Source organism: Leptonychotes weddellii, chromosome 8 (assembly GCF_054177405.1).
Source record: "Leptonychotes weddellii isolate Sample4059 chromosome 8, ASM5417740v2, whole genome shotgun sequence".
Lineage (NCBI taxonomy): Eukaryota > Metazoa > Chordata > Mammalia > Carnivora > Phocidae > Leptonychotes > Leptonychotes weddellii.
In genome coordinates, this window is record NC_138376.1 from 119,243,775 (window position 1) to 119,259,283 (window position 15,509).

Consider the following 15,509-nt stretch of genomic DNA (forward strand, 5'->3'; position numbering starts at 1 on the left):
GATATTAATCAACTCTGTTGGAATTGTCACAGATTTTCACTTCAATCAAAAGTCATTTGAGGTCATTTTTCTACTACCATTGCGGGGGTGGGGGTCGGGTTAGAAATGTACGATATTCTACACTATAGGATTTTGTAATCAGATTTTCAGTGTCTTCCTAAAAAAAATTCTCTACTAGATTAAAAAATGTGGGAAAACAATAATATTCCACTGCTCCCAAAATTTACACTGATTCTCAGGAAAAGAGCAGCCAAGTAAGAACACACTTAAAAAAAGAAATTTAGAAATGTATTTTTACATGCATGAATCTGATATAAACTCAAACTACAGGAGCAACTTCCGTAAAATAGAATAATCATAGCTTAAAAATGTGCTGCTTCTTCTCCTTCTTGTGCACAGAACTAAACCATCAACTACCATGACGAGTCAACCTCTATTAAAACCATCAGAAAGACAGAATTATTAAATAAATATCAATTTTAGCAAACAGAATACGTATGCGGTCTTGTGCTAGAAATAAAACTAATAATATGTGTTTATGACTTTTCATTACAAATCCCAAAATGATGTGAGCCCTGTCACCCTCATGAGATAATCACCCGCAGACAGAGAGCTCCTCTCAATACACCAGGGCCCACGATTCGAGATGGCTGTGGGCCCTCATGGTTCCTGAGACTTGACTCCCTGACAGATCCAAGAAGCCGCCAAGAAAATGGGCTCCCTGCAGCATTGGAACCAAGGCATGAGAGGGGCTCTCCTGCCTCCCAAAATTGTTCCAGTCAGCATGTGAAAGAGCTCCCTTTTTACCTTCCGCCACCATGAACGTGGGTTCCCACACCCGTTCCTACTGGGAGGAAGCAGCTGCAGGCATGACTTCATGTTGTTTGGCATAAAGGCAACGGAATGGGAAAAAGAAGTTCTGGAACCGAGTCACCCCTCAGGAGCCAGACAGTGGGGCTGACCTCTGTCACATTCCTTGGTCACCCAGATCAGCAGACCAGCCTGCCTGGCAGGGACCCCGCCGGGGCCACCATCGGATGCCCCTTCCCTCCACGGCTCTTCCTCATTCTACCTTCAGCAACCTGTCACCCTCTCCGGGCTGTGTCTCTTCCTCTGTAAAGCGGGCATGATAAACCCCAGCTCCGAGATCTGCCGAGAAGTCAACACGGTAACAGGTGTCAAAGATGTCGCATGCACCTGAGACACAACCAGCACTCAATAAATGTTCTCAGGGCTTCTTCCTCTGCTTCCGTGGCCACTTCACTTTCTGTTCAGTCCTCCTGGGCTTTCTATTGCTCATTCCCCCCTTTTTTCCCCCAGTGGAACTCTGGTGCCTGCCCCTGCCATTTCATCTCTCACCACTGTGACTGCACTTTTCATGTCATCACAACTTCACGAGGACACACTGAAGGTACAGAGCCCAACGCCTTCCCACCCCAGTTTCCTTCGTCCGACGGTAGAGCTTAAAAACTGGACGGGAGCTCTATCCGTGGACTTGGCGTGGGACAGCAGCTGAGGCACGCTTACAAGAATGGTGCAGGCTCCTCACAGGGGAAAAAGCAGCAACTCTTCACCCTTCAGATCAGGAGACGGACACATCATCCTTCAACAGAAGGATGCAGACAACGTGACAAGAAAGAGGAGGGCGGACGGCAACACATGGACGAGAGAAAGGAGCAGAAGGCCAAGCAAATGCTGTCCTCACAGACGGAGACGAAAGGAATAAAGACCCAAGGAGAACATGTTCCTTGTCACAGGAAAAGAAGGACACAACTTTCATTCCTTCAATTTCCCAGAGAAAAGGAATAAATGGAAAAGACGGGTTTCTTCCAGAAAAGTCAAGAGACCTTCTGCCAAGAAGTTTTGAAGAAAACTGTACGTCCCCTCGCTGGAAGAGAGTGTGAAGTCTCCTGGCTCGTTCAGTCTTGTGGCTGCCATCACACGGCACATAGAAAAAGGCGTTCGGCTCATTCATCAAGTTTGTTATTTCTAATCTGTGTGCACACAAATAGTCCACTTGCCAAGGCACCTGTGTTCTCTAATCGCTAAAGACAACGTATGTTCACAAGAGCTAAACATCTTTCTCAATCTAAGTCCATAAAATGATATTCCCATATATATTCATATTTTGCCAGTCTCGATCTTTAAAAATCGTTCAAATTTAAATAAACAACAACAACAAAAACCAACAACAGAAAGAAAAGAGCAACATACTTGCCAACTTCCTCTCCTCAAACCATCAAATTTGTTTCCAGAAAACCAGTACAAGGCGTGATTTTTTATATTTCCTACTATATGCTCTTATTTCTTGTGGGCACTGTGCTTTACATATATTACATCTCATTTAATCTTCATAGCAATCTTTTGAGGTAGATATTATTATTTTAAAATAAAATATTTTACATTATTTCTCTATATCCAATTTTACACAAATACATACATGTGGTCCCATAATATTCTTTGTAAATGAAAGAAGTGCTTCTTTTCCTTCCTGGGGTGGAGGGGGCTTGGCTCCTATGCTCCATCCCCACTTCTCTCCCTGCCAAAGTAAACCCAACTTTTCTTCCAAATTGCGTACTGTACTTACTCCTTCATACACAGGCTTTTGAATGTGTATTATAAATACATATATACATACACTTCCATATTGGGGGGGTTCACCATTTGTCATTATATTATACTTTTTTTCTTTTTTTCTTATTCAGTAATAACTTCTATAAATCCTGCCAAATCATCTGGTAAGGTAAATATTAGTATTCCCATTTTACAGACAAAAAAATTAAGGTTCCTAAGTTTTAAGTGACTTGTCCAAGGTCCCAGGGCTAATTAGTGGTAGAGGTAGGATTTGAACCTGTGGCTGTCTGTCTCTGAAGCACATGTTCAATGAGCACCAAAGGGAAAACAAAAACAATACCCCTTGTGTCCCCTAAGTTTGGGTTAAACTTCTTCCGACAAGTGACAAAGCCTCATCAGCTGATTTGTCAAAAGCATTGTCTCATTTGTTTAAACACACATTTAAAAATCACCACTTCTCATGTGCCAGGCGGTGTGAGGCCCAAAGAAGGGGCAAGTGTGATGAGGATGCTTGGCGGGCAGCCTTCTCCTGACGTGAACAGCTCAGGATCTGTACCTCCCATGCAGAGATTTTTTTCTACCATCAGTTCATAACAATCAACACTTCTGTGACTACCAGAAAAACACCCCAAGACGACGTTAAGAAGCCCATTCCCTCCAGACAAGAGTCACCTTCTCACGGAGGGTCACTCCAGCCCCATACCTGAATTCCACCTCAATCCTTCTCATGCTCCTTCCCTCCTTAGCATTCCTTAACTTTATGTCACGTAGTTCCTCTAGAGTTTCTATTTAAAAAAACTAAGTGCTCGAACAGTTTAGAGAAAGTACAGGCCTATTAGCTCAACTATTTTAAAACAAAAGAAGGTAATCTTCGATGTAAAGGCCACTGGTCACTTTCTAGAAACCATCTGTACAATGCATCTAACTAAAAGCCTTTCCTCTCTCCCCAGTTGGGATGGGGAAAAAATGGCGAGGGGCAGAAAAGCGAAAAGCATGTGAGTCCTCTGAAGAAGAGAACAGGGCAGAGGGAGGAAACAGTGTTAAAAAGCAACAGTGACGTACTGACCTTCTGGACGGTAGTTGTCAGGTCCAGGCAAAGCTGAATGATTTTGTTCTTCGTTACTGAGAAATCTGTGATCCCTGTAAATGGAGCCCTAGAAAGCAACAAACGTTTTTTTAAAAAAGGGGGTGGGGGCACCGGGATCCCGCACGATAGGCTGAGAAGCACAGCCACACCACAGGCTGGTTTCAAAGACTGGTCATGCAACTGTTTCCTCTCAAAAACAGGGATCTGAACAGAAAAGAGACAGAGAAGTGCTAGATAAGAACACCTCAGAAAAGGAGCTAAGAGAATTCATGTCCCTTCAGAGGTCAACTGACAGCCTGCAGACCAACCAAATAATCACAAATGTTTAACCACAGTGATGCACAGCTTCAGCATGGTTCCAGGCCTTCCCCAAGGGGAGCTTAATTTGTTCCTGCTATTCACCCTTTCGGTAGCTTCCAAAGGGACCCAAAAACCCCCCACTGAGCCAGAACTCCCGCAGCGGTGCAGTGGAAGGGACAGGAAAGAGACACCAGCTCATTTCCCTAAGACAACAGACAGGCCTGTGTGCAGCTCGGGCCCTCCCCTGATCGGACGGTCGAGCGAATGCATCACTTACCGGTCCAGCCAAGCCAACAAGGCCTTAGCAGCACCTATTAGCTCCACCACAGAAGTCAGGAACTCATTGGGGGGCTTGTGGGAAGTGTTTCCATCATAAGCCGGACTTTTCCTCCGGCTACTTATGTAATTTTGTAAGTTGTGGGAAGATGCTCGCAGTTTCAGAACTAAGTTCTTCATATTATCAGTTTCCAGGCCATAATTCTGTGGAAAATAAAATCAAAGGGAAAAATTCAAGACAACAACATCCAAACTCTCATAGTAACTCAAAAGCCCACTGAGCAACTTGAATAACTCCTACGACAGCCACAAAACCCTACATGATTTACCCACAGTGCTGATCTTACCCACTCCAGCCTCTTGTCCTTCCTCCAGCGTACTCCTGTCCCAGGGACTTTGTCCTTGCTAGTTCCTCTTTTCAAATGCTCCTGCCACACATATTTGCACGAACAGCTCTTTTTTATATTTACCTACTAGCCCAAAGGTTCCCTCCTCTTTGAGGCTTCCTTGACATTCTAGAGCAAGTTCCTTAGCCTGAGCCCTACTGACATTTAAAGCCCAGTATTCTGTTTGGGTTGGGGTGAGGGGGAGAGGGAGGATTCCTGTACATCGCAAGATGCTGAGCAGTACCCCTGGCCAGTAGCACCCTCTCCCTAGTTGTGACAACCAAAGATGTCTCCAGACATTGCCAAATGCCCCTTCAGGTCACTCTCTAGCTCATCACCGATCTGCCACCTCTCTGAACCACCCTGTTTGGCACCACCTTCCTCCACGGAAATTTGAGGTCCAAGAGAGCCAAGTTCTGTGTCCGGCTCACATTCATACTGGCAGCACAGAAGACAACAAAGCAGCCCCTGAATGGATGAATTTCCACCAGGTGAGACTCACTTGCCCAGAAACAGCAACACTGACCAAACGTCAATTCACCTGAAATGTAATTTCCGTCTCTTGAGTTTCTCACCTGTGAGAAACTTCTGGAGTGTTCTTTCTGGATAATAATGTTCTACTTAGGTGCTTTGAAAGAATGAACCTCATGCGATAGGTAGAGAACAAATCCCAACACCTACATCTGAGATGACTTTGAGAGGAGGAAGGATGCATTTCTGTATTCAGCTGCATGGACATATCCCAAGTTGGTGTTTCATTATTTTAACAAAAAATGAAGGTATTTCTGGGGTCTGTTATACTGTTGCAATAGCATCCCCAAAGCAAGAATGTGGTGCCCTTTAAACATTGGGAATAAAAGAATGACCAATATTATTGAACACTTACTCTCCGCCATCTCGAGACTGGGCCAAGTGCTCAACAAGTATTATCTCAGGGAAAGAGCACACAAAGGTGGAAATGACAGGATCTCTATTTTATAGGTGAGGAAACTGAAGCACAGAGCCATTAAATAAATTCCCCAAAGTCACACAGCTCCTCCGTGGAGAGGTGGGATTCTAATGAAGGCCAACCGCAGCGAGGGCACAAGGTTTCGATCACCATGCTGCATGATCCCCGTCCACGCTCCCTGCCCAAGGGAGGACAGAAGGAGAAGACAGAAAACAGGATGGGTAGTAGACAAGGAAAAGAAAAGTGGCCAGTGGCCTTGTATCTACACAAACTAACAAGCTGCTTACCTCCCCCCAAATTCTATCTTGACCTGCTCCATCCCCTGATGTTCAAGAAGTCAATGTTTGCATAGTAATAAAAGTTCCAAGTAATTTCTGGTGACACTGACTACAGACACTATAGCTGGGTTTTCACTGCAGTGAAATTTTCATGAAGCTTAAATTAATGTTGCTGCCTATAATAAAATAAAAAGTGCTTTTTAAAAAAATTTAGATAGACATTTTGAAAAGAGTGGAGTACAATAAAAAAATAAAAAAATAAAAATGAAAATACCTCCTCAGATCCGTTAACTGGAGGCTGTCTTTTGCAAGCTTTAAAATTTTCATAATAAATTCATAATTTCATAATTTAATGAAATAAAATTTCATAATAAAAATGAGTGTTCTGTATTAACAGTAACGTTCTATCCAAATCTCATATTCCTTCATTTTTTTCCTGTCATTTTCTACAGACTAAAATATGACATTGTCCTTCAACAAAGAAGACAAAAATACAAAGATGGATTTTCATCATACTTTTTAAACCCAGAGAATCAAAGACTCACAAGTGAATGGATAAAGAGCCACATGACCAGCTTGTTTTGAAGGACTTGTGACTGATTAAAGGGAACTGTCCCCTCATTCAATTACTCAGCCTGCCAACTTCTATCAAGAGTTCTGAACTAAAAGCAGGAAAGTCAGCTTTCTAGAATCAGTGTCACCAGAAATGACTTGGAACTCTTATTACTACACACAACATTTACTTCTTGAACTCAAAGAGGATTAAATGCATTTTAGTGTTGCAAGAAGTGTTAAACCTCAATCTCCTACAAACCTACCATTTCTAATATTAAAATAAAGGGGAAGCGTAGCTTCTTGTTAACTGGTTCTTTTCCTTTCCACTCAATGGGCTCTGAATCTGGTTTCCCACCCAAAACAAATCATAGGACTGGAAGGAGGGACAGATGCAGCTATGATGGAGTACAATTTTAACAAGATAGAAAGAAGGAGCAAAGAAGGACAATTCCTTCCCTCCCCGCCCCCCATTCCACACAAGAAGAGAACAAGAAACTGATTATATTCGCTCAAGAGAACCTCTAATGTAGAAACATAATCAGGAAAGGATTATTGACTTAAGTGCCCCACAATGAAAAACAGAAAATGAATAATTACTCACACCAGATTTGATTACCTTCATTAATCTTTTCCCTCAAACTTGTCCCATTCAGAAATTGCGCTAAGATAAAAGTATCAAGAAGATACAAACCAAGTAAGAAATGAAATGAGTCTCTGAAAATCTATACACATACACAAACCCTTCCGCTGAGATCCCGCTTCATTAGAGGTAAGCCATCAGGGGGTTATTTCCTGGTCTGGCTAAGAAATCACACAAGAGACAGGAGAGAAGGAAAAAGGCAGAGTCTCATTCTTCTGGTGCCTTCATTATACACATTTTAGCTAAAGATGAATCTTCTCCTTCTCTTCTACCTTCTTGTCCCATTCCTCTCGACCCCGTCCATGATCTAACATATGTGATTAAGGAGTGCCAGAGAAAACACAATCGAAACCATCCCACTGACTTGGCTCAGTTCAGTCACAACCTAAGAGATGTATTCCACATTTTTTCCAAAAGGCATTTAATACACTCATAAGCAAGATCCAGTTAAATTCAGACTGTCAGCAAAGATTACTCTTCCAGCATGATTTTTCCCCATAAAGAAGGATAACATGTTTTCATGATTTGCCATAGATGTAGGTAAAGGAGGAAATGAATCATCTCAGGGATATACAAGTGCACAGAAGTGCCCTGGCCAGGTAAATACATTACAGGTATTTCATTTAATCATACATTTAGGTGGCATCACCTAACATGTGTTACTGATCCCTACTTTGTTCACTTTCTCAACCTACTTCAACCTTAAAAATATGGGGCACCTGGGGGGCTCGGTTGGTTAAGCGTCTGACTCAGGTCTTGATCTCATCAGGATCGTGAGAGGGAGCCCTTGCAACCGGTTCTGTGCTTGGCATGGAGTCTTGCTTGAGATTCTCTCTTCCTCCCCCTTTGCACATGCACGGGTTCTCTCTCTCTCTCCAAAACAAATAAAATCTTTAAGACATGTATATAATATTTTATATTTAATTAGAAAATATTTAATTAATTTATATATAATTATATATATGCGCCTGCCTTGGTAACTAGGGTTTGGTTGATTTCGCAATGAAAATCGGTTACAATTATACTTGTTCTTACTCTCGATCGCACCCTCCAGACCAGCGCTAGTCAACAGAACTTGTTGCAAGTATGAAAATGTTCTCTATGTGCACTGTCCAAATATGGTAGATACTAGCCACCAGTAGCTATGAGCCCTTGAAATGCAGCTTAGTGTGACCGAGGAAGTGAATTTTATTTCATTTTAATTTATTTTAATTTAAATACTTGCACGTAGCGAATAGCTGTCCTACTGGAAAGAGCAGCTCTAGAGTCTGCCCCAGATAGGTGGAGAAAAACTGGGCTCAGACTCTGAATTCAATCCTAAGAAATGGTCTTGGTTCAGCCTCATGATACAAGTCCATGGTCAATATCTGCAAAAGGCAGTGGTGTTCTCTCCTGGTTCTCTTCTCTATCCATGACTAGCTATCTGTGGGCCATCTGCTCACCGGTTTTGGAATCTTTACCAATAGCTATTCCCTATGTTAGGTTTTTATCCATTCTATCTGCGCCGTTCTTTCCAGAACTTTCCAGTGGTTGTTTTTTCCTCTCTTTCTTCTACATTCTATTCATTTCCTGTCCATCACAAAACCAACATCCACCAAACTAAGTTTACGTTACAACCTCTTTTATAACCCCAGGGCCAACTGCAAATATACATGAACTGCCCAAGGGTTGGGTTGTTCAAGGCAAAGAATTATCACCAATTTATATATACAAAGATCTTATAGTGTAAATAGATTAAACAGATAGTATAATAATTAACATATGCATTTCAATAGGAATGTTTTATGAGGATATTACATCAAGATGAAAAAGATATTTTAATCAAACCCTCTAAAACCCTCCCCAACCCAGAAAAGGCACACTCATTTGAGAGCCCCCCTGTGCCCCTCCTGTCAAATGCGTTCACTGGCACTCTGCTGCACAAAGCATGTCCAGAATGAGTTTGAGGTCAAACTTTGTCTGCAAAGGAAATTAGAAGGAAATTGTAGGAGATAAAATGCAGCTTTAGGTTCTGGCATTTGTCCAGCTTTGTTCATTTCAGTCCAATATTTTAAGAGGTAGGGAAGGGGCAAGAGCAGAGAGGCAGTTGTTATGTTTATTACCTGGCTTGCTATACACCACGTGCCTCAAATCGACCCTTCCTCCTCACCTCTCATATTGTGGACTCCAAAGTCATTTACCTCAAAGCCCTTCCTCGAAGTTGAAAGAGACAAATCAAATGAGCAGAAAAGATGGAAAAGTGAGCTTCCCAGAAAGTACAATAAAAGTAAACTCAAACATGTTTCACTGTATATAAGAAAACCATACAGCCTTAATAATAAACAGGACTCTAAGACATCTTCTGGGCAATGCAACAGACACGTTAGAGTCCTGCCACATCCAGAGAGTGTTACTGTACAGATGGGGAAAACAGACACCCCCGTTTCCCTGGAGGTCACAGAGTGAGGAGTGTAGCAGAGCCAGGATTAGAATGCAGAAAGCCTGCCTCCCAGGCCAACACTCACACCACTTGGCCACCGCGTCTCCCCTGTGGCAGCTCATTTATCAACCACAAATAATTTGCCCATTACTTTTGTAAACAAGAGCAGCGCATCTCAGAGCGGGAGACAAAGCTCTGTCCATTTTAAGAAGAAGAATATGCACAATGTGGCAAGTGTTACATAATCAACGGAACGCAGACCAGCAACGGCAAAATAATCGGGAGCACATTCTTTCCCACCATTCTCAGTGATGTAATTGTATATACCCCTGGCTCAGGTTCATGGCATTACTTAACCCAGCCTGAATGCTGCGGAGCGGGTCCAGATCCTGACAGCTGGGGAAACTGCATCCTGGACATGGCACCGTAACACACGGACGTGGATCCCACCGCACGGCAGCCAGTTTGTAAACACAATGCCCTCACAGATACTTTTAGCCCACGCCTAAAAAAGTCACTCACGCAGCCACGGGTGTCGTGCAAGAGTCAGAACCTGGCAGGACTGAACTCATTTATGTTCAAGCCAAAGCTCAAGCATCTGCAAAGTGTAACTATGTTCACATTTTTTCCCATCTAGCTACCATTTCATAGGTTGGTGACTGCAAGCATGAGCATCGGTTATTTAAATATCATAAATACCTGGGAAACATAAAAAAGCTTTTCATAGTGACAAAAACAGACATGAAAATCAGAACCTATTTCTCATTTTAGTTTAGAAGATGCCACCGGCGTTCAGGATGATCTCCCTCTTTGTACTCTCCACACAAGATAAGAAAATGAAACTAACACTGACTTTTTTCTGTAAAAGGTAAGCTTCTCCTTAAAGGGCAAGACAGTAAATACACTGGACTCTGGGGGACCACAGGGTCCCTGGTCCAAATACTCCACTCTACTGCTGTAGCCGGAGAGTAGCCACAGACAACAGATGAACGGGCGTGGCTGTGTGCCGATAAAACTTTATTGACAAAAATAATGGGCCAGGCTTAACCTGCAGGCCAGTTTGCCCCCTCCTCACCTAGAAAACGATTCCTTTTCTTCCTTTTTTATGTTGTCTTCAGCTCATGCTTCACTTCAATGGAGCATTAATACAAAACGATGCTACACACCAAATCGCGAACATTGAGGATTTAAGCGAGTAAGGTTCTAGAGGACATCATCATGGCACAGATCATCTTTTCCTGAACTCACCAGCGCACAGAGAAGATCGACAGCCTCCAACACAAGTTCCTGGTGTCCAATTCGCGTGACCCCCAGCTCCTCAAGATCCTGATGGGAAATCTGCAGCAGCTGCTCTCCATTTATCTTCTCCCGTTCAAACTTGTGGACATACTGCTGTAGGCAATCATCTAACCCTACCAAAAAAAGCAGAAGTCCATTATTGTCATTTTGTTACCTTTACTCAAAACACTGCCCACGGTTAAATCCACCTCAGGAATCTCCATTACGCTCCAACTATTCAATTGTCTATACGATGTATATCCCACCTGATGGACACTTTTCATGTGTGTCATTATCTTGTCATCTCAAACAGATCTGCAATGTGCAGCTTACGACTTTCAAATGGATTTAGCAGTTTAATGACGGTTACCTTCCCCATTCCCTTTCAACTAAAAGAATAAACACTAAACCCTTGCCGACTTGGAAATGCTGGTTATGTGTACTAGACATATGTTTGTTTGCTAGGCAGTTTGCTAGGCAGTTTGTTTGCTAGGCTGGGATGGGACATTGGCCCTGTCCCAGCCCATGTGATCCCAGTGGACTTGCCAATCAAGATGCTTTGCCACAGTCGCTGGCCACAATATTCTGGCCAGTTATAGGCTGGTCATTTATAGGCTCAAGGATGATAATCAAAATCTTCCCTGATATTTGATATATGGACACAGGAAGACAGAGGCTCTTCCTTTCCAGTTGGAAGTCATAAGGATACAACTTTGGGGATGCTGGCGGTCATTTTTCTCATCAATTTTCTGAAAACAAATCCATTTGAGAGAAAGAAAATGCTCCAATAATATCCTATATGCTCCTGGATCTAACTCCACTTAAGGATATTTCTAGTCCTATGATTTTTCACTTAAATTGAAATAAATTCCGGTTCCAGCTTAAGCTTGTTTGTGTTGGGTTTCTGTCCCTTGCAGCTGAAAAAGTTCTGATGAATACAGAATCCAAAGGAGAAGATACCAGCAGTGGTACCAGAGAAAGGCAATGGTCAATGGGTTCGCTCATGGGACTTTTTCCAGGTCAAATACTACTGTCGAGAGTGTTGTATTTTAATGCTCTTCTATAATGATTAAAATATGTAAAGTAGGTAAGCCTCACAGACCTTGGGGTTACTTATGCCTATATAGAGAACTCGCTGGTCAACTTGTTTCAATGGTTTTACTGGAATAAAACTTCACACTGAATCAATTGGTCTATTCAAGCCTAATAATAAAAGCCACCTTAGTGTTTTCAACAATGAGGCTTATGAAATTTTAATCCCAACACAGAGGATGAAAATTCAATTTAGCTAGCATAAAGTATGTGGAAGGCAAGCGGCTGTCCTCTGCCACCCTCAAACACACGCATGCACACACACGCACACACACACACACACCTCATTTCATTGAGCCCTCTGCCGTGTGGGTACTCTGCACTAGAAAAAGTAGGCACAAGGTCCAGTACTTGGTTTTGGCAATACTAATGTCTGCAGATCTTAGAAGCTGATGTGCTAGGCTAAATGGTACCTCTGCCCCACAAACTTTCACCATTTGCCTCCTGAGAAGATAATAAAAAGAAGACTGTCCTTGTAACTATTGGGGACCCCAGCACATACAGGAAGAGGAGGTAAGAAAAAATCATTTTAAGGTGATCCGTTGGAACCCACCCATCTTCCCTCAAGTGACATCTATCTCGCCGAGAGGCTCCATCACACAGCGAGCAAGAGTAGAGACACTGACATAAACCCAGGTCCACTTTGACAGCTGCGAGCCAGACGTCCACCAGGGCACGCGAGTCAGACAGGCACTGGAGGCTACCCAAGGCGACAGGTGTGGAGGCGGATGCCCCCTGCCCCAGGGCTGCAGGGGCTGCGTGCCAGAGCCCCGCCACCCAGGGTCGTCTACAGAGGGTCGGCATCTATCTGCAATGAGCAATAGTGACAAGCACCAAGAGCCAAGGAAAGCCTCCTGACAGCTTCCCTTCCCAATTTATAGATGCCTAAATTAGGGTGTATGGGGGCTACATAACCTGTCCACAGCCACACAGTTGGTAAGATGTCAAGAGAAGGATTTTTAGAGCCATCTTCTTCAGCTTGCTATAAGCAGAAAAGGCCTCAAATTCAAATCAAGGCCTATTTGACACAAGCTCTGCTCTTTCACATTCTACCCGGGAAACGTGGGATTATAAAAACGCCTCTCCAAGCATCTTCCCAAATAAGCAGTCAGGTCTAATTACAAATACTTATTAAGAGAGAATCACGAAAACTTAGAGGTACTTAGAAGGTACTGTCATTGAATCCAAACAACTAGGAAAGTACAAACAAAAGTCTTCATTACTATGAATTTTCACCCTAAATCCCTTAGCCAGGTCTAAGCCAGATCACGAGCAATATATCCTGCAATCTCCTCTCCATCGAGATGTCCTCGTCCCTTGCCCATTTTTAAGCTTTAAAAGGAATTTTTGTTGTAATTGTCATAAAAGTTTAGGACAACCATGTTATACATTTAAACTTTGTTACGGCTGAATTGTGTCTCCCCGAAATTGTATGTTGAAATCCTAACCCCTAGTGCTCAGAAAGTGACTGTATTTGGAGATAAAGCTTTAAAGATGTGATTAAGTTAAAATGAGATCATCAGGATGGGCCCTAATCCAAAATGACTGGTGTCCTTATAAGAAGAGGAGACACACACGGAGGCGAGACCGCGTGAAGACACGGGGAGAGAAAGCTATTTACAAGCCAAGGAGAGAGGCCACAAAAGAAGCCAACCCTTCCAACACCAGGATCTCAGGCTCCCAGCCTCTGGAGCCGGGAGGAAATAAACTTTTGTTGTCTCATGACCCAGTCCGTGGTGCTCTTTTATGGCAGCCCCATTAAACCAACACAAATGTAACAGCGTTTCAGTTCCTTGTCATCCACATGTCATAAACTCTTTCTTAAACAAAACAAACAAGGACCAGGGACCGGCAGAATTGAAATTCATGTTTACTGTGATGGGCAAGTTCATTGTGCAAAGTAAAGCATAAAACAGAGATTCCTATTTTCATGTGCAGAATAAATTAGTCCATTAAAATTAAAGGGAAGAAACCATGCACCATGGATGTTCGTTGAACTTCATCCCTGAGTAATAAGTAGAAATAAAGGTGAGGCCAGATTCCTCTTTTAATTAACTGAAGAGTTTCACTGAGGGAACAGGATTTCAGAGGTAGCCTGAAAGCATGAGGAAATACTCTGGACACAGAGAAAGTTGGGGGGAGGTGCAATAAGGGATCTTAATAGGACCAAGGTTGTAAATATGATCAGAACTTGAAGAAAACAGAAGAACATTTCCCTGAAAGGGGGGCCAGAATGTCCTTGAGGATTCTGGGGGAATATAAATGACCTAACCTCAAATAATCAAAAGATCCCTGACATGAAGAATTATCAAGTAGGAATGCCATGTTGCTACCTACCTAAAAACAGCATCTGCAGTGGCATAAAGACTTCTTCCCAAGAGACACATATGTTGAATATGCTAGGTTTTAAATAATATTGCCCCCAGTCTTATTATTCCAATATGCTATGGCCTATTATTCACATCCCACTGATCAGAATACAGTTAAACATTTGTCAACAGCTAAATTAAACTATTATGCGGTCCCACAAAGGATGGGGAAATCCCCAATTTCAAGTAAACTGATCTAATCATTTTAGAATTCACAATACATGCTTTGACCTATTTGTCACATGTACCTATTTGCCAGATCCTTGCTTCGAGGAATTTACAGAACGTCTAGCAGAACAGAGAGAAACACACATCATTAAATAAAATTAAACACATTCCATTTACACAAATTAAACACATAATTCAATGTGAAAGAATCAGGAAGGAAAAGGAAAGGGAGCTCCCAAAGAATGCAAACCACAATGGAAGGAGGGCCAGACTCCCTTCACTGTCCCCAAATCTGGCAGTGAATACTCTTAAACTTTCAAAGAAATCCCAAGTGGGAGAAGGAAAACAAGCAACCTCTCTCCCCAGATATAGAAGGAGACAGGGCAGCAGTTAAAGAGCCTGAGTACCAGTAAGTAGTCCCACTTGCTTACGGGAGCAAGTGACTTAGTTCCCTGGTTTGTAAGACAGGGATACCAGCGCTACCCACTGCACAGATCCGTAACAAGCCTGAAATGTTAGTTATTTGTAATGCGCTGAGAACACTATGAAGCACACGGTAATTACTCTAATGTGATTTATTCAGCTCCTCAATTTCCTCAGTGTTCAGAATAAAAGTTGCTAGGGAGACACAGAAAGCCCCAAATGCTTAGGTAGCCCCTCCTCGGAAACACAGTAAACAAGAGATTATCACTGTCCTCCCCAGGAGGTGTTCCCAAACATGGGAGCCTGCCATCATCATCATCATCGATTCCACCCAAAAATGTTTTCTGATTGGGCGCCTGGGTGGCTCAGTCGTTAAGCATCTGCCTTCGGCTCAGGTCATGGTCCCAGGGTCCTGGGATCGAGCCCCGCATCGGGCTCCCTGCTCCTCGGGAGGCCTGCTTCTCCCTCTCCCACTCCTGCTGCTTGTGTTCCCTCTCTCGCTGTCTCTCTCGCTGTCAAATAAATAAAATCTAAAAAAAAAAAAAAATGTTTTCTGATTGAGACCAGAATAGAAGCACCAAGAAAGCAGAGGCTTCCCTTTGTTCATTGTTTATCCCCTAGCATCTAGAAGACAGCCAGTGCTTAATAATATCTGTGAATAAGTGAAGGCATGAAGAAAGACAAGGAACTTCACAAAATTATTAATGTCACACCA

The 15,509-nt window shown here is 42.8% G+C and overlaps 1 protein-coding gene across 3 annotated transcripts in view; it reads right to left on the reverse strand.

The window, feature by feature from the left end:
* CNKSR3 (CNKSR family member 3) overlaps window positions 1–15,509 on the reverse strand; it is a 123,746-nt gene that overhangs the window by 21,090 nt on the left and 87,147 nt on the right. For all 3 annotated transcript variants that reach the window (XM_081829181.1, XM_081829184.1, XM_081829182.1), the window contains 3 exons: window positions 10,713–10,876; window positions 4,239–4,441; window positions 3,641–3,728 (listed from right to left, as the gene is read on the reverse strand). In XM_081829181.1, coding sequence (XP_081685307.1) covers window positions 3,641–3,728; window positions 4,239–4,441; window positions 10,713–10,876 — 455 coding nt within the window. The remainder of the gene's footprint in view (window positions 1–3,640; window positions 3,729–4,238; window positions 4,442–10,712; window positions 10,877–15,509) is intronic.